The sequence below is a fragment of the Lissotriton helveticus genome, chromosome 2_1, assembly GCF_964261635.1.
Source record: "Lissotriton helveticus chromosome 2_1, aLisHel1.1, whole genome shotgun sequence".
NCBI classification, from domain to species: Eukaryota; Metazoa; Chordata; class Amphibia; order Caudata; family Salamandridae; genus Lissotriton; species Lissotriton helveticus.
Window position 1 is genome coordinate 2,060,215,588 of NC_136059.1, and position 19,167 is coordinate 2,060,234,754.

Genomic DNA, 19,167 nt, shown 5'->3' on the forward strand with positions numbered 1-19,167 from the left:
CAGTAGATCTTGGATTTTCATGTAATCTCCGAGAGAACAGGAGGCCTGCAATCGGGCCGCTGGAGAGCACACTACAGGGTACCACACTTCAGCAGGTCCTCGGTCCAGGCCAGCCTCTATTTGAACAGTCATCCTCCATGTGCACAATAGAGTCGTCTGACAATATGCACCCCATAGTCCTGGTTCTCCAGTACCACATCCCCAGAAGCGTATTTCAGTCTTTGTTGAAGGATAACACATATAGTTATACTGTTATGTGTCTTTCAAGTTGAGATGGTTTAGGGGGTTTTCCCTTTGAACCACATACGTCTACCCTAAATTGTAGGCCTGTCTGCCATAGGACCTTAGAATGCAGATCTTAATCTTTAGTGGGGCCGTGATCCAGCCCCTAGAGACTAAGTATGCCAAACTCTATCTTTAATCTTTCCCATTCGGCCCTCAAAGGGCAGAGGTTTGCCGTTCCCTTGGGATGCCCATGGTTTATAACTGTTGATTGGGGAATGCCCAGATGTGCTCCCCAGAACAATGGTGTCCACTAAAGCAGACACCATTGCTCCCAAGACTCTTGGAGCATAGAAATATCCATATTCTATAAGTGGCATTTCTAAGAGAGTTATCCCCAAACCCTCTTTATCAATGGAAAGGGTTTGACACTGCGAATCCATTAATATGAAACATCACATGACTTCTCCATTGCAATCCCCTATGGCAGTCCGAAGTAATGTCAACCACTTCCTCATGGACACACAGTTCCCAACACCAGTGGTGCATGTGTGCCCGCCTGAGTCTGCACAGCAGATGTGACATAGGTTTAACTAATATGTGTGTCTGTGCACACACAGAAGCCTGTGTTGGCAGGTGGCACATGCAATCACAGGCAACACTTGCACTTCTCACTGCAAGGACGGGCCGGGTACATGGCTTACCAAGGCCCTAACACCTTTGCTGCAAGTGCGCACACACCACTTGGCCCAGTCCAGCTGGACATGGGTGGACCCCCTTATGGATGTGATTGTGCCCTCCCGGTCAGCAATAGCGGACTGGGCACCTTACCGCTAGCACCAAGATGCTAGCAAGTGGACACAGGCTTGTACCGGCCGGCCTGACCCGGAGGTTAGAACACTGGGGATGCAAGTATGTGCTCATCAACCTGCGTTGGCAGGCTGGGCACCTATCAACAAGGACATAGGTGCTATGGGGCATCCTCCAACTTGGCACGGCAGGCTGGAAGCACATCGGAAACAGCATCAGGGCCGGTGCGCACACATTGGTCTGCGTTGGCAGACCCGTCCATGTTCCAGAACAGCATGTCAGCGCCTCTACCTAATCTGCATAGGAAGGCGTAGGAAAGTGCATCCACTTTGACAGTGAGGACATGCACAGGGCCTTGAGGCCACTCCAGAGAATCAGCATCACTCCCGGGGTACCCTTGGGTAGAGCAGAACTCTAAGGCTGGGAAACTCCCATTTTAGGGGTTCCTCACGCCTTCAGCCTACTCCCCTTCCGGTGACCGTTAGGGCTTCCCCAGTGCGGGTGCCCTCATGGTATCGGATGACCCACCCTGGGTTGCCGGGGTGGAAACAATGCCATCCTAAGCCGGGGCACAATTGCGCCTCACAGACCTGTCATGGCAGATCCAATATAGGGTTGACAGCTACCCAATGGGAAGCAAACGCAGTGCTACATCCCACTACTAGCTAGTGCCGTACCTGCCCCTGGTATGTGTTATACCTGTTTACAGGGCACACAGAGGTATGGTACTCAAACCCTATTGCATACGCACTCCCAGCACAATTTGGGCGAGGCGAGGCACACGCAACTTCCTTCCGTACAGGGAGAAGGTGCCCAGTTTCCTTAGGCTATGCAGAGAGAGTCTGCAAACACTAGGAGGAAAAAGCAAAAGGTTTTGGGATAATTCCCCCTAAGGAGACCAAGTTAAACAGGTGTTATTTGCGAAAAAAAAAAAATATTATATAACATCACTCAGTTTTGAATGATGAGACTTTTATTTTATTTTTACAGTTTGTTGCATGGCCAATTCCGTAATTTTGCGCTGATGATCTTATGAAAGTAAAGTTGATGAATCTCGTGGCCGAGTCTTGCGAATAGTGTGCGCGGTCTCCTACCTCAGCAAGGGTGATGTGTGTAACTTTAGTAAAGTAAGAACCTACTACAAACGAAGCAATAGATTTTTTTTTTACTTATGTTTATTGGCATTTAAGTATAACATAATCCGAGGGTGGACAATGGTCAGCGAAAGAGTCATTAACACACGAGACCTTGCAGGGACTAAACGAATATGCAGATCATAAGCAATAGAGCAACAGCTACTTATACATTAACTTCACATAAATCTCAACAAACGAAGTGATAGATGATGGTGATGGATGATTGACGGTGATAGATGATGAAGCCTATAACTGGTCATGTACTTACAGTGGGACAAAAAGGGGAAAGTGCATGCACTTAGATCTGAGATTCTATCCCTGACTACCTTGCTATCAAATTACTCAATGGACCTTCGAGGCCTACCATTCATGCTCAGGGCAGGAAAGTTCCTAAAACTCTGCATATTTAATTGTCTTTAATTCCCTGCATTCCTGTTTCAGTTTTGGAGAGTCATTTTTTGTGTCTAAAGATTTTATTAAGTTTTCATTTTAAGCAATAAACAAAGACAATACAGAAAAAAATCTTATTGAGCGAAAGTAACTAATTAAAATTTAGAGATACAAAAACATCCACTGAATTACATAAGGTAACAACAGTGCAAATATTAATAGGAAAAAAAAAAGGGGAAGGGAAGGAAAACAGCGTTTAAAACTATTGCATTAACTATAAAATAGAGCTACTATAACATGGATAATTATTTATTATAATTGCAATAAACAAAAAATTAGATATAGCTTTATAATTAAAGATAAATATATATCAACAGGTTTCCAAAAAGAGAGAAACAAGGTAGAATTATGACCAATACCAGATAAAGATAACTGAGCTCCTCTTCTTGTAAAAATCACCCATGACCACCAAGCGTGAACTGATCATAGCAAAACATCTTTCCAACAAAATGTAATGGATTTTAAAGCAGTTGATATTAGAAAATTAAAAAGTTTACCATCTAAATCATTTAAGTTGTCCGAAAGAGCAGTAGATTTACATATTAACATTTTGAATGGAACATCATCATGAATAGTTAATATCTTTTTTATAATATCCCAAACTTCAGTCCAAAATTTAAAAACTAAAGGACAATCAATAAGCATATATTGCAAAGTACCAGGATGCATTTTTACAGTGCCAACAAGTTGAAGATTGAAGAAGTTTAGCCTGAAATAAACGTAATGGAGTCCATAAACAGTTGAATAAAATATACGTGTTAGTTTGATAGAGTGAGACAGGTGCCCAACCAGAAATACTGCTAAGCCAAATATCTTTCCATGCATCAACAGATAATCAATCAATCAATCAATCAATCATACATTTATAAAGCGCGCTACATACCCGTGAGGGTCTCAAGGCGTTGGGGAGGGGGGGGGGGGGCAACGCTACTGATCGAAGAGCCAGGTCTTGAGGAGTCTTTTGAAGGCCAGCAGGTCCTGAGTCTGTCATAGGTTGGTTGGGAGAGTGTTCCAGGTCTTGGCGGCGAGGTAGGAGAAGGATCTTCCGCCGGCTGTGGTTTTCCGGATCCAAGGGACTGTGGCGAGGGCGAGGTTGGCTGAGCGGAGGCTTCGGGTGGGGGTGTGAAAGCTGAGTCGGTTGCTAAGGTAGGTGGGTCCGGTGTTGTGTAGTGCTTTGTGTGCGTGGATGAGGAGTTTGAAGGTGATCCTCTTGTTGACGGGGAGCCAGTGCAGGCCTCTCAGGTGGGGAGTGATGTGGCTGCGGCGGGGGACGTCGAGGATCAGTCGAGGCGAGGCGTTCTGGATTCGTTGTAGTCGACTCAGGAGCTTGTTTGTGGTTCCTGTAGTCTAGTCTGCTGGTGATGAGGGCCTGGGTGACGGTTTTTCTAGTGTCGGTAGGGAACCATTTGAAGATTCCGCGGAGCATTCGGAGGGTGTTGAAGCAGGACGCGGAGACGGCGTTGACTTGCCTGGTCATGGAGAGGGTGGAGTTGAGGATGACCCCCAGGTTGCGTGCGTGGTCTGGGGGTTCCGGGGCTGCGCCTAGCGATGTGGGCCACCAGGAGTCGTCCCAGGCTGATGGGGTGGGTCCGAGAATGAGGACCTCCGTCTTGTCTGAGTTCAGCTTCAGTCTGCTGTCCTTCATCCAGTCGGCTACGGCCTTCATTCCTCTGTGTAGGTTGGCTTTGGCGGTGTGGGGTTCTTCGGTGAGGGATATGATCAACTGGGTGTCGTCGGCGTAGGAGATGATGTTGAGGTTATGTTATCGTGCGACGTGGGCGAGCGGTGCCATGTAGATATTGAACAGCGTTGGGCTGAGGGAGGATCCCTGTGGGACGCCACAGATGATTTCAGTGGATTTCGAGCGGAAGGGTGGGAGGCGGACGCTCTGGGTTCTGTCGGAGAGGAAGGATGTGGTCCAGGCCAGGGCCTTCTCTTGAATTCCGGCGTCGTGGAGGCATGCTGATAGGGTGCGGTGGCAGACTGTGTCAAAGGCTGCTGATAGGTCCAGGAGGATGAGGACGGCTGTTTCTCCTTTGTCCATCAGGATCCTGATGTCGTCAGTGGCGGCGATAAGGGCGGTCTCGGTGCTGTGGTTGCTGCGAAAACCAGATTGGGAGGGGTCCATGATGTTCTTGTCTTCGAGGTAGCGGGTTATCTGTTTGTTGACGATCTTCTCTGTCACTTTTGCCGGGACAAGGAGATTGATAGTTCATTATTTCAAAATACTGAAATCATATTATTGTTGGAACCTAGAGATTTAGATAATTTTTTATACAAAATAGAAACTCCATGAGATGATGTGGAAACAGTTTGAATATAAATTGATAAATCAGCTTTCACATTAGAAGGATTAACATGAGGAAAATAATCTAAAATTGAATTACACAAATATTCATATTTGGTAAGGTTAGACTGAGGTAGACTAAATTGTGTTTGGAGAGTCTCAAATGATATGAACGCATTGTTATAATATATATCTTTAGCTAGCAGCATTAATCCATGAATACCAGAAACTTATATTTCTATTTAATTTAATGACTGTGCTATGCCATAGTGACATGTCTTCTGTATTAAACATGACGGATTGAAAAATGGAATCTAAATCATTAAAAATCAATTTAGTAGATTTAAGAATAACAGATTTATGAAAAATTGGTGATTTATTAGACATGGTTAACATAGTTGGTAATGGAAATGGTTTAAATATCGATTTCTCGATAAGAAGCCCCTTAGGTGGATGAATTAAAAAAGAATGGTTAAACCATATTGAACTTTGTTTTAAAATAAAAGTTTTATGGTAATGAAAAAAGTCAGGTAAACCAAAACCTGCATTACATTTGGGCATTTTTAATTTTATATAGCTAATACAAGGTGATTTGTTATGTAAAAGAAATTTGGAAAGAAGTTTGTCAACGTCTTTGTAAAATTGTAATGAAAATTGTGTAGGGATCATGGCAAGGGTGTAGAAGATTTTAGGAGCAATAGTCATTTTAATAGAATCCATTCTCCCCCACCATGAAAGGTGAAGTGAAGACCATTTGGATGTTTTATCTTTAATATATTTTAGGATAACGTCACAGTTCAATGATATTGTTGATTTTATTGAGGAAGAGAACAGAATACCAAGATACTTTAATTTATCCTTTTGCCAAATAATTTCATTCATAGGCAACATATCAGGAGTACAATAAATATTTAAAGGAAAAAATTCAGTTTTATTAGTATTCAATCTATATCCAGACACTGTGGAATACTTCGAAATAATCTCTAATAGGGAAGGGAATGAGGATAAAGGGTCACTAATAAATAAAAGTACATCATCAGCATAAGCTAAGATTTTTATAATGACATCCTTAATATTGATGCCTTTAATATTATCACAGTTTCTTATAGAGGCAAGTAAAGGTGCAATACCTATAAGAAATTAAAGCGGGGAGAGGGGACAACCTTGTCTTGTACCTCTAAAAAGGGAGAATTGGTTTGAAATTTGGCAATTGATAAATAAACGAGCAGTAGGAGCAGAATATAAAGCAGAGATCATGCAAATAAATGTGTCGCCAAAATTAAATGATAATAATGTATAGAATAGGGGTGCCGCAGTGCACTTTGGTGTTGTGTCCATGCTGTAGCGGAGCTCTTTGGGGGCCGAGGGACATCTTCCTTGCCTGCGCTGAAGGGGACTAGGGGTGCGCAGACCGACGCTCGTCCGTCCCGGAATCAGGGACTGCATGTCCCAGAAAGCCCCAGCTGCCCTCACCTGTACCTGCTATTGAGCCCCGCCTGCTGCCACAGTCATTATATAATCAGCTACCTCTTCTGCTGCGCGGGAGCGCGCAGGAGCGTCCCGGGAGAAGCCCTGGACAAGGGCTGGGCCGTCTGCGGCGGTCCGAGGCCAGAGGAGGCCGGGCTGGGCCCCCTCTCTGAGCACTTCATTGAAGACACCACATGAGGACCAGACTTTGTTGAATACAAGGGTAACATTTTGACTCTCTCGCTAAGCCAAAGTGTATTATACTATCTGCCCCTAATCATTGTTACAGGACTATTGAGGACTACACCACCATTTATACCTTATCGTGCCTTTCAACATAACTATCACAGCTTTATTTTGATATACTGTGACTTTAGACACTCCTCTGTGAATCGGGGCTGGGCTGAGCTACTCGTTTTGATTACTGTTAGTCTTGTTAGAGGCTGCTATTTTTACCCTACCACTAGGTGACTCTGTGCTGCCTCCCCGAGTTTGATTGAGATACTGACATTTGGGGGGAGTGAAAGTACATTCTTATAGCTCAACGGCAACCCGTTCTGGGAGAGGGAAGGGAACGGGGGTGGGCGGCAGTGTAAGCGGAACACTCGATCAATTTATCGTTAGGGCCACTTCTGTGCTTGGACGAGAAATTGCACTCACGAGCGCCGCTTATCTGATGAGCCAATATACAACAGGCGTTCCTCGCTAGGCCCTCTAATGCTAGTGCCATCTCCAAACCAACAAGAGGGGAACACTGCCAGAAACCGACTCTTTCGTCCAGAACAAATTCTAGAAAATGTGGAGGGGAATGTGGCAGACACATCTGGATTAAGTAGAACCTGCTCCCCTGTGTCAATAAGCCCAACCACAAGCGTGGATATAACAAATACTGTAACCCCAGGTTCCCCAATAAAGACAAATGGGGGAAAAAAGCTGAGCACTGCCAAACGGAAACGGGGGGGGGGCACAGAAGGGGAGATGCCCTAAGATGTCGAAAGTCTCTAGGGCACAACCGACCACTATAAAGGAAGTGCCGACTATTGAATCCAGTTTACAACCGATAACGGTGCAACCTTCAGCATTTAACACAGCAACCCCGAATAAAATGGTGGTAGATCTAACTACCCCTCTGGCCCAACTATCTGAAGACTCCATCAACCAAATAGGCCAATTAGTTAAGTCTCTTATTTTACCTCTCCTCGAAAGAACAAGGCTAATTGGCGAGAGGTTGGAGAGGTTTGAGCATTCCACCAATGAAAACTTTGAGGCTTTAAAAGCACAGGTAGAGGGAACTATGAGCGACAACACCTCTGGAGTAAACGCCAAGAAGGTTCCTGTCGTATCAGCTCCTATATCCCATTCCCCGGTGCTTGCCACCTCCATCCCCGTGGTCTCCTCTGATAATCGGCCATCTTCTACCTTAGAAAACAAAAGGGCCAATCTAGAGAAAAACCTTCGTAGGCATGGAAAAGAGGCCCAAACAGGCCCAAAACATTTAGAAGAGCCGTGTAAAAAGGCCCCTTAAATGATAAAGCAACCACTAATGAGGCTTAAGGAAAATCCCTTATAAAGCGCATCCACTTGCCCCCGGAGTCCTCTTCCTATGTTGCTGTGCCCACTGGTATTCCAGAGTTAAAAGATGGAAAAACAGAAAGCTACCAAGAATTAAAGAACAAAGTAACTTTCTGGTTAAACAAGAATAGGCCCCTCCCAGGTTGCATCAATGGGGAAGTTTTGTTTGTAAGAAGGGTAAGCTGGGTGGGGCAAAGAACTAAGGATATACCTGGGGACTCTATCGTAGTTATTTTAGGGACAGACACGTGGTAGGCTTTATTACTAACAAATATTTTCAAAGGGATTGGAGAGATATTAATGCTTTTGATCTGAGCCACTTCTATCCCCCGTCCCACGCAACATGTGGACAGTACAACCCCTCGAGAATGCAAGGTGTGGGGGATCTGGAAGGGTTTAAAGCTAGCTTCTCTGTACCTACCTTTAATCGTTTTACAGAACTGCATGGGATGGAGGGAGTAGACTGACTTAGAGGACAGGGAATGGGTCAACTTCTGTTGGTTGATGAATTGCATCCAGGATCAGATAAAGATATAAACAAGAGCGCAACCCACATAAAAGAACTGTGTTTATCCAGGTGTATTAAGAACCAAAAGTCACCTAAGGAGGGCCCGGAAGAGAAATTAGAAACAACTATGGGTTTTATCGAAGATCCTTCGCACACTGTATGGCCTGATTTAAATATCGAAGGAAGTGCACCAGTACTTGAAGAAATTTCCCACAGCACCGTAGGGGTCAAGCTAATTGAAGTTGAAGGTACTGATGTGCTGCCCCCATTTGAAACAGACAGCTTGTTCCTGGGAGAGAGTGAGCAACACGGACCTTCTGTGGCTTGATTACTTCATTCAGAAAACGGGCCAACTTTAACTGCCGGCCTGAACTGAGGCCAGTGACCGGCCGCTTCCCTCCCTGTGGTCTGCATAGCCAGACCTACACGCGCAAAATAATGTGAGCCGCCCTGATACCTGCAAGCTTCTGAAGCCTGACACCACGCCTTAAGTCCTGCTCTGCGCCTATTGCAGGTGTGAACACGACATACCTACGCCACGGCAACCTTTGTGCCCGCGTGCAGAATCTGTTTCCCAGTCCCTGTCCTGAAGAGAACCTTGAATACTTAGGTTCGAAACGCGTCGACAATACCACCCTGTGGCTACAACAAAGGGTGCCGCTAGGATGTAAATCATACCACCACTCTGTATCCTAGCCTTGCAACCCTATTTAACATTACACCACAGGCTTTCGTTGACAGGCAGGCTTGTTTTTGATCTCAACCCCGCCTGTCACTTGGTTTTTTCAATCTCTAGGACTGGTTCCCGTTTGTTCGCTTATGGATTAATCTCTGCACTGTATATAATTGCAATTTATTTGAATTATTATACATTTGTGATTGTCTTTTGGTGTGTCTAACCAATCTTTTGTTTTATTCTTTGTTGTAAATTTGTAAATGTGTGCATTTGTAGATACTGTATATATGAACCTCTTGAATTGACAGTGGTTTTGTTTGTGCTTGTGTTTCAAAAAATTGCTGATAAATGTAAAAAAGAAAAATAAACTTGTTTGGAAAATTAAATCCAGTGGTCACACGGTACAGATTGACTGTGTGTCTGGTGAATTGTTTCACGAATAATCCTGTCCAGCCACCCTGTTCTGTTTTTCCCATTTGAAACAGGCATGCCAGGGAACTCGACTATAGGCAGTAACATACCAACTGGGGGACTAGAAGGGCCTCCAGAGTAGGGAACCAATGACGGTCCAAAAATATTGTCCTGGAACATAGCCGGTTCCACCTCTAAACTTGACCAGCCAGATTTGGGGGAATACATTGACACCCATGACATATGTGTTTTCCAGGAAATGTGGGCGGTAGAACCAAAATATAGGGCAGGTTTTGTGGCTTATTGCGAGGGGGCTATTAAGGACCTAATGGATAGACCATCTGGGGGGCTCTGTGTTTGGGTTGCTCTATATCTTGGTTGTATGGTCAAGCGAATCGAGACGCATTCACCGGACATAACCTGTATTACCCTGACATGCAAGAATTTTCAAAAACTTGCAATTATAAATGTCTACTCCCGCCCGACGAAGTATGGTGGGATCTCGCCGGCAATCACCAGTCTGACAAATTTTTTAGCAAGTCTGGAAGGAAATTTTAAATTTATAATTTGTGGTGATTTTAACTGTTACTTTGAGCCGTTAGGAGGTGACATATCTCTGATCACTGAGGAAGAGGACTCGATCTGGTTAACCCCCCCTCTAAACATGATTTCTACCAGTCGATCCCCTCCGCTAGCCCTTCAGATAACATCTTTGACATTGAACTTCGCACTAAGGGCTTGTAATGGCCGCTTCCCAAGTGATAGTCCCGGTCGGCCGACGTTTGAGAGATGCGGTCAGTCCTCGACCATTGATTATATCATGATTAGTATGGACCTATGGCAAAAGGTGAGGGTTTTGCTATAGGAGATAGATTTGAGAGCGTTCATAACCCTCTAGTCATGACTTGGGACTGCAAATGGTCCTGAACTAATAACACAGACAAGGAGAAGTTCCAAAACAATCTGACCATTGTAGAGGGAGGGAGGCGGATAAGATGGACTAAGGTAATCGAGTCAGAGGAATCATTGCCCAAATTGTATGCTAGTATCATCCCGGTACTAGAAAGGGTTAGTGATCTGGTAGGGAAACGTCAGTATCCTGATTTTGATATTGAAATAGGAAACCTACACCATACACTTACTGAGGCTCTGGCTGCTTTCTTTTATAGGAGTGGCACGAGTAGTTTTAGAACTGGAGACCCTAGGAATTCCTGGTACACAAAAGCATGCAGGTTAGCGTAACAGGCCCTTCTGAAAGAACTGCAGGGGTCCGATCATTTAAGTATTAGGGAAGCCAGAAAGGTCCATAAGAGTACCATAGAGAATGCTAAAATTGAATGGGAAACTGCCAGGTGGCAAGAAATCAAGAGGGCCCTTGAGCACAAAGATAGCAAAATCTTTTGGAATCTTGTCCACCATGGGAAAACAGAGGGCAGAACTACGCTTGACCTTAACATTGATGAGGGCACTTGGTTCTCGTATTTTAAAGGACTGTACTCTACTTCCCCTTTAGAGTCAAACTCAAACAACACTTCAGTTTGCAATTTTAATCCCCGAAGTTTACTTGATGCACCCCCATTTGAATTGGGAGAGGTGGAATCCGCCCTGGCCAAATTGCAACCCAACAAAGCCCCAGAATTGGATAAAATCCCGGGTGACTTATTTAAAAGCGAACAGCTAATTTGGGCCCCTTATCTTGTAGCACTCATTAATGCAATTCAATATGGTCTTCCTGCGCCGCCGACATGGGCTGGCGCTGAGATCGTCCCAATCTACAAAAAGGGATCCCCATTAGAACCCTTGAACTATAGGCCTATCAGCCTTATCGATGTCTTGCAAATACTGTATGGGAGGTTACTGTTCGGGAGATTGCAGGAATGAGAGAGAAATCTGTTTATTTAGACCGTGGTCTTTAAACTTCGAATTCATATACAATTAAAACATTGCAGGAATGGATTGAAGATCAGGCCATATTGACCTCTCTTCAAGCAAGCTTCAGGGCCAAGATGTCCACAGTGGATCAACTATTCAGGTTACAGCTGATTCACTGGAAGCATGTCATACTTGAACAGGGGAGTTTATATCTCACATTCGTTGACCTAAAGTCAGCCTTTGACATGGTTGATCGAGATCAACTATGGAAGATTCTGTACACTATGGGGGTTCCCCCTTATCTCTGTTTACAACTGCAACGCCTTCATGAAGGCACTTTTGCCAGAGTGACGTACGGAAAAGATGCACAGCTGACGGCCCCATTTTCGGTTGATAAGGGGGTCCGTCAGGGTTGTGTACTGGCGCCAACTCTTTTTTTGCTTTTCCTCAATGGTCTAGTGGAAGACCTATACCAAGCTAAAGATCTGGATTCCCCAAAATTGGGTTCCAGCAAATTTCCAGCATTAATGTTTGCGGATGATAGCCTGCTTCTTTCAAAGTCACCCATGGGGATGCAGAGAGTATTAAGGGAATTTACTGACTTTTGTAAAAAGAGAAATCTCCAAGTTAACATCAATAAAACGAAATATATGGTGTTTAGCGCCAAACCGTCTTCCTACCCGGAACCAACCATGAATGATATCCCATTGGAGCGTGTCAGGGTCTTTGAATATCTTGGACTGACTCTGAATGATAAAATGGCCTGGATCCCCAAATCGAAAAGGCAAACCTGAGGCTTACACAGACTATAGGTGGGATAAGGAAAATCAATAATGGCTGTTCATCAAAGGCAATAAGCCCGCTGTTGGAGATTTACAAAGTGCAAGCTCGCTCCGCAGCTTTATATGGGGCGGAACTTTGGGGGAACAGTAAAACTAAAATATTAACGATAACTGAAAACAAATTCCTGCGAAGTATCGCAGCATTGCCAATTAATACCCCATTGGTACCACTAAGGATGTACCTGGGTGTCCCTCCTGTGGCGGATCTTATCTCAAGCCGACCATTGTTATATTGGCGTCGGCTTTGGAGTACTGAGGAGCTAAGCCACTACAGGGAGGAGCTCAGGTCGTTCCTACAGTCACCAGGAGCAGTCAGAAGTATACCTTGGCTGTCTTTTGTAAGGGACTCCTGCAAGGCAATTGGGAGAGAGGATCTTTGGCCAACCCCGGAAGAAGCATGTGCAATTACTTCGAAAAAAACTTTATCCAAAATCCTGAAAGATTATAACTTGCTGTCTTTAAGCCAAGCGTATCCCACCACAAGCTTGACTTGGGTGTTTCTGAATCACAAATCTAGCTACTCCTTTGAACAAGCTTTGGATATTATATATCTTTCGTCGACAAGGAGGCTTTACCTTCAATTCAGATATGGCACCCTCCCGCTACTTGCATTAACAAACAAGTGGTCAGATGGTTCCTGTTATCTTTGCCCTGGGTGTCACTTGGAAGAAGAAACAGAAGTCCATGTGGTCTTTTTTTGCCCGGCCTATAAGAAGGCTAGGAAAAAATGGATCATACAAGTATGTAGGAACCTAGGCATAAGGAACTATTCAGCCACATTAAGAATTTTAAAATCTGAGATGAAACCACTATTTGTTATTGCAATGTCCAAATTTTTGCAGGAAATGTGGATAAAGAGAGGGCGACTTTTAGAAATCGATGTATAGACATTAGGATTACTTTGTACTTTCCATCTGAAGCTTCTGCTTGTTCCTAATCGGCCCCAATATAAAGGTTTAATAGATTTTTTAATTACTTTTATATTAATTAATTTTTTTTAAATAATTGGGCTTTAAATGCTACCCTGTATCAATTCTCTGAATGTTTTGGACTCTGCTGTTCTTTGTCGTTTTTTATTGCCACAATCGCAAATCAAAACACGGACGTTTAAACCCAAATTGTTGTATTTTAAATTATGTACTTTTATGACTCAAAAAAGTTGAAATAAAGTTATTATGAGAATAGGGATTGCCAGTGAATTTTATCAAAAGCTTTCTCAGCATCTAATGCGAGAATTCCTGACGGTAATGGAGTGTGTCCCTTTATTCCCAAAAGTGTGCGCGATGTGGTCTTATCTGTGCAAATAAGATTTTACTCTAATCTACTGCTTTTTACTGAGTTTTTCTTCGATTGTATTACATCGAGCATGGAATCATGTTTCTTTCCAGTCGCTAGTGTCTGTGCTTTTTCTCTGCTAAAACATTAGCTCCAATGGGTTTACATTGCCAGTTACTTTACAGGTCATCCAGGTCAAAACATGTGCATGTGAATAATCCACACAAGATGACTCCAGTGAGAATACTTATATAATAAATGGGATTCTCGAAACCCTGTATAATCTGCAGTCTCTGATTTCTTTATAATCAGCGGCGATTACAAAAAGAAAACGTCAGCACTCAACTATAATAACTATAATAACTTATTACAGTCGAGTTCTGGTTTCACAATGCCTGCTACCAGAGCCAGTAGCCCAAGTGGAAGGCAGGTCAGGTCACAAAGCATAATTGAAGCAGCTGTTTAAAGCAACGAAAACGGAATGTTACTTTTCTTTCTTCTACTCTATTATAATAGCTTACAATGACAAGCAGAGAGAATATGTTTGTTTTTGAACTCTTTAGATAGAGAAAAGCTAGACTGTTACTGCATGTTTTTTCTCATTCCGAGTTACTTCAGCTTTTTTTTTTTATAAAAAAGCTGACTCCATTAAACTGTTTCTAATATCTCTTTGCCACAAATATCCCAACAGGTTTTTTATGTGTTTAATTTTGCACTAGAGGTTTTATTTTTATTCTTCATGTTTTGAAGCATACTTGCTCTTTCACATGAAAGAGCTATGCACCAAGGTTTTAAGTGTTTTTTGGCAAAGGTGATAGTGTGACCATGTATTATATGGGAAAAAGTACCCCCTTGCATACATTATAAGGATATTGCAAGTCACCTTGTAATTCAGTAACCTTTTAAAGGAACTTGGCCTTGGCCTTGTTCTTCCATGTGGTTATGGAACTCCTCAGTGACTTGTAATATCCTTATAAAGTATGGTAGGGGGTACTTTATCTCTTATATTATCAATATTTCTATTGCCAAATAATTATTCATAGATCAATATCATACAAAGATACACTCAACTATCTTTACATATTTAAGGATATTAATGATGAGTCTTAAATCGACAAGAAATGCTATGCCGAAGTTTATGTAGACCCGTAGCCCACTGATATGTCTTTCTTCTTACACACAGGAATGCTGTATGCTGTGGGTGGTTATGATGGAGCCTCACGTCAGTGTCTTAGCACAGTTGAATGTTACAACCCAAGTGCAAATGAATGGACTTACATTGTGGAAATGAGTACAAGACGCAGCGGAGCAGGTGATTAAAGCACATGTAAAAACCATTTCATCATCTACAAATATGAATTATTATAGAATGTGTTACCTCAGTTTGTGGTCATAGCCCAATCAACCATTGGCCTTCTGTTATTTCATATGCACAGCTTCTTAAATGACAGAATATATTGTATTTAAGAAGAACGTTTTGAAATTGCATGCATGCATTAACGATACACAATGAATATTCTGCTGTTGTATAGTTTTCGAAAAGTCTGAGCAGAATCATCTACAGAATCTCAATTCACCCCTCATTGATATATACTAGTTGACACCAGCGAGATCACCAAGGCTATTATAAAGGGGCCAACTACATTATGGACATCTGGTCACTCTGGAGTGGGGGTCAGAAGGACAGTTGGTGCATGCCCAGTGTCTCTGAGGAGATCTGCCTGCACCAGGTGCTCATGTAATTCCCTTTCCGAATGGTATACTATTGTGCATACCCACAGGTGAACCCCAGTCTTGCAATTTTCTCTGTTGAGGTTACAGTAAGAGAAGAAATTGTCTCGAGTCTATAATGGGCCTATTTCTCCATCAAAATTGGGGAGCCCTTAAGTGCATTTGGACTATGCAAGAGTCTTTAATCCAAAGCAAGAGTACCCAGTCCATTGCAGTAAAGAAAACCTGCAGTCTTCTTGTTTTCTTCTTTGAAACCCTAATTGTATTTGAGTTGGACATCATTTAAGCACATATCATATACTCCCATGATCGATTGCTGAAGAAGAAGAAGCTACACTTTTTATATTGACATTTCTTGAGGGAAGTCTGAGCTTATAAGTCTTACTGTAATTATCTTCAGCCACACGATCCCAGCCCATCTTTTCTGGCACTTCATCTTCTCAATTACCCTTGATTTGTGTGAAAATATCCAGAAGGCATGGGGTTCCCACTTGAGAATGCTATTCTTGGATGATGTGACCAGCCACAAAATTGAGGCTGCAGAAATATGTTTAGTCCCCCTACAAGTGAATTGTAGTGCGATATAGTCAAAGTGAGATTATCTGGCAGCCTCCGAGGGAGACTAGATAGTCTAGGGTTGAGGGTGCCACAGACGTAAGGCTATGGAGAAATTATCTATGGAAATAGTAGTGGCAAGGTCATAGTGATGTGAGGCATCTTGAAATGCATGCTGCAATGCTAAAAATATAAAACCAAATACTGAAGCATTTAACAGACTAGCTATTATTGCTTGCTCTGTAAGGGTGTTTTAAAGTATAGTAAAACTGTATTATATTCTACCAGACATGCTACATTCAGGAGAGATATTTATTTTGATACCATAAAAATTCAGGGACATTATGAATAAACAGATTTTGAAAACTAACTGGAAGTCTGTTTGTCACTGCTCCGGCTTTTTGGAAAGATTGACATCTTAACCACTCCACACACTTTAATGTATGTATTTCTTGTAGGAGTTGGAGCACTAAATGGTTTACTGTATGCAGTAGGAGGTCATGATGGTCCATTGGTTAGAAAAAGTGTTGAAGTATACGACCCTGCGGCGAGGGAATGGAAACAGGCTGCGGATATGAACATGTGCCGAAGAAATGCAGGTGTGTAACAGGTCTTACTGTGGAAGTTCTTTACAGTTCCTTAAATGCTCAAGTTGCAAATGTTGGAAGATTCTAAAGATAACACTTGATGCAGATGTGCTTTTGTGATGGCACAATGCAGACTTGGGGTTCATTTATTTAAATAAAACTATAGTTCCCAAACTACACCTCAAAAGGAATAGCAGAGTGCTTTATGAGAGCATAGCATTACTACAGGTATAAGAGCAGAGCAGCATTACTCACGAGGCAACATCATCTGACGTGTCATTCAAGGTTGTTGAAAGCAACAACTCAGATTCATTCTTGATGCAGAAATTCACTCTTTGTTGGGATGTCCACTGTCAGCCTAGGTGGTGAAGCTGTGCCTTTATACAGGGATAATAACACAACGATTATTCAGAGCTTGGAGCTATAATCAGGTGGAAAATAATTCAATGTAAATAATGCTAGCCGCAGGTATTCACCGAGATTTTCACCTCCTATTGAGATTAGAATAAAAGATATGATTTTGCACCATACAGCTGTACCAACTCCCCTATCAACAAAGACAATGTTTACTCCATACCCTATCAACCTACCACTGTTAAGACGTTGCCTGTGGATCATTTTTACGGCTGCCCTCCTATTTGTTGGGACTCGCCCAGATCTCCATATCGCAGTGCCTCCACCTGCCAGGAACCAATCAGGAATCGCCATACACACTTTACGCATTATAACATAAATTCTGAATTACAAATGTTTAGGACTGATACCCTTTAACTAGTGCCTCCAACCTGGAGCATAACTAGTCCCTACATACAACTCACCTCCATAATCTCAACATTCCACTTTCCAAAAGCCACACTGCCCCTAGACCTGCCAATACAGAGACCACACTACGTAGCTGGTCCACTGACCCAATAAGCTAGTTAGACAGTTATCGAATAATGATATCCTCGCTCTCCTTACCACTTACATTCTTGTTTCAACTGACCAAGAGATACCTGCTGGAAAAATTACGACCATTATTCCCTAACCTCTCTGGGAATCCCACCTCGACTCCAGGTTCATCAAGAACTTCAAGTAGGTGTCCATCTTACATACCTCTACTATCACCAACAAACCTCTCTTAAATGCAGGGTAATCAACTGTTGCTCACTGGTGAAACATGTGGCAGACATTGCTGATCTTATACTTAACCTTGACCTTGATATCCCTATACTCACTGAAATCTGGTTGAACGAGTCTGCATCCCCAATTCTGGAAATACAACTTCCTCCCAGTCATGACATCATCAGACTAGACCGATCAAGTCGCTCCTGAGGTGACCTAGCCTGTAAACACAGATCTACGTTAACTATGAAACAAACACACTCTCTATCTCTTCCCTCCTACAAATACCTTAAGATCAACCTTACCACCAATGACAAATCTATGTGCTCTCTCCACGCGATCTAGCACCCTCCCAGCGACAATCACACATTCATCAAACAGATCATGGAAATCATCTCCTCCAATAATGAAGAGCATAACAACCAGATTTTTCTTAGTGACTTTAACGTAAAATGGAACAACACCATTGACCCTCTTGTGAACAGTTTTAAATCCTCCCTCTAGGACCTCAATTTATCCAAGCCTGCAACAGACCCACCTGTAACAAAGGGGCCTCCTTAGATCTAATCATTGCAAAAGAAATCACTATTCAAATCTAGCCTACCCTGTGACTGGACCGACCACCATTGCATCCCCTTCGTCATCTCCAAAAAAGCAATTATCTCTAAGGGAAAACCTATGAAAGCCAAACAATGGGTAAGAGACACCCGCAACATCAACGCATTCACCATATCGGCTATTAGTACCTACAAGCATGGAACTCCACTCCATCTCTGTTTCACCTCAAACTTCTACGAAAAAGACAAAGCTCCTCCAACAGGCACATTCGAAACTCCAAAACAGCATTCTTTTGAAAACAACTTGATACAGCAATTAATCAACCCAAAAAACTGTTAGAAATTTTCAAAAAATAAATGAACAGTGGAAGCAATGCCCCATCTTCTGACATCAAAAGCATACCTAAGTGATACTGAGTTTTAATATTTGGGGCCTGAACTAACTTACCAAAAGACTCACACTTATTGCTGTGCTTAGTGATACCCACTGCGACATCTGCCTACTGCAGGAGACTTACCTCATGTGAACTGACTGGAACTGGATCTGACTGGAAACACCTCCGAAGTGGTTTGACCGACAATACTTCTCCTCTGTGGATGGGAAGAGGGCAGGAGTGGCCATTGTATTAGCAACACACTTCCTGGGGACGGTGCTAAGTACACATGCAGAAACACCAGATAGAATGATAGTGCTATGGATGCCATTGGGGGGGTCGCATCTATACTATCGCCTCCATATACAGTCCAAATGAACAGCAGGAAACATTTCTTGGGGAAGCGCTGACTACCATTCTCCAGGTCGCTCTCGGACTGTATGAAACAAAGGCTAAGAGAAATTGGTTTAGTAGACGCCTGGAGGCATTGCTATCCCAGCGCTTAGGAATACACTTTCTTCTCAGCGGCTCATCAAACCTATGCAAGCATAGACCTCTTCTTGACTTCCCCACACGGGAGGTCATAACAGGGGTGGTGGCTCTCTAAGACCACTCTCCGATTTCCCTTGTGTTACAGCTATCTGGGGAACCCACACGTCAGAAAACTTGGAGGCTAAACCACAAACTGTTCACATATGACACAAACATTAAAGAGATTCGGAGGCCATACA

The 19,167-nt window shown here is 43.0% G+C and overlaps 1 protein-coding gene across 1 annotated transcript in view; it reads left to right on the forward strand.

The window, feature by feature from the left end:
* KLHL2 (kelch like family member 2) overlaps window positions 1-19,167 on the forward strand; it is a 513,313-nt gene that overhangs the window by 457,953 nt on the left and 36,193 nt on the right. Inside the window, exons 12-13 of the mRNA XM_078677021.1 lie at window positions 14,712-14,840; window positions 16,273-16,413. Of these exons, the coding sequence (XP_078533147.1) occupies window positions 14,712-14,840; window positions 16,273-16,413 (270 nt within the window). The remainder of the gene's footprint in view (window positions 1-14,711; window positions 14,841-16,272; window positions 16,414-19,167) is intronic.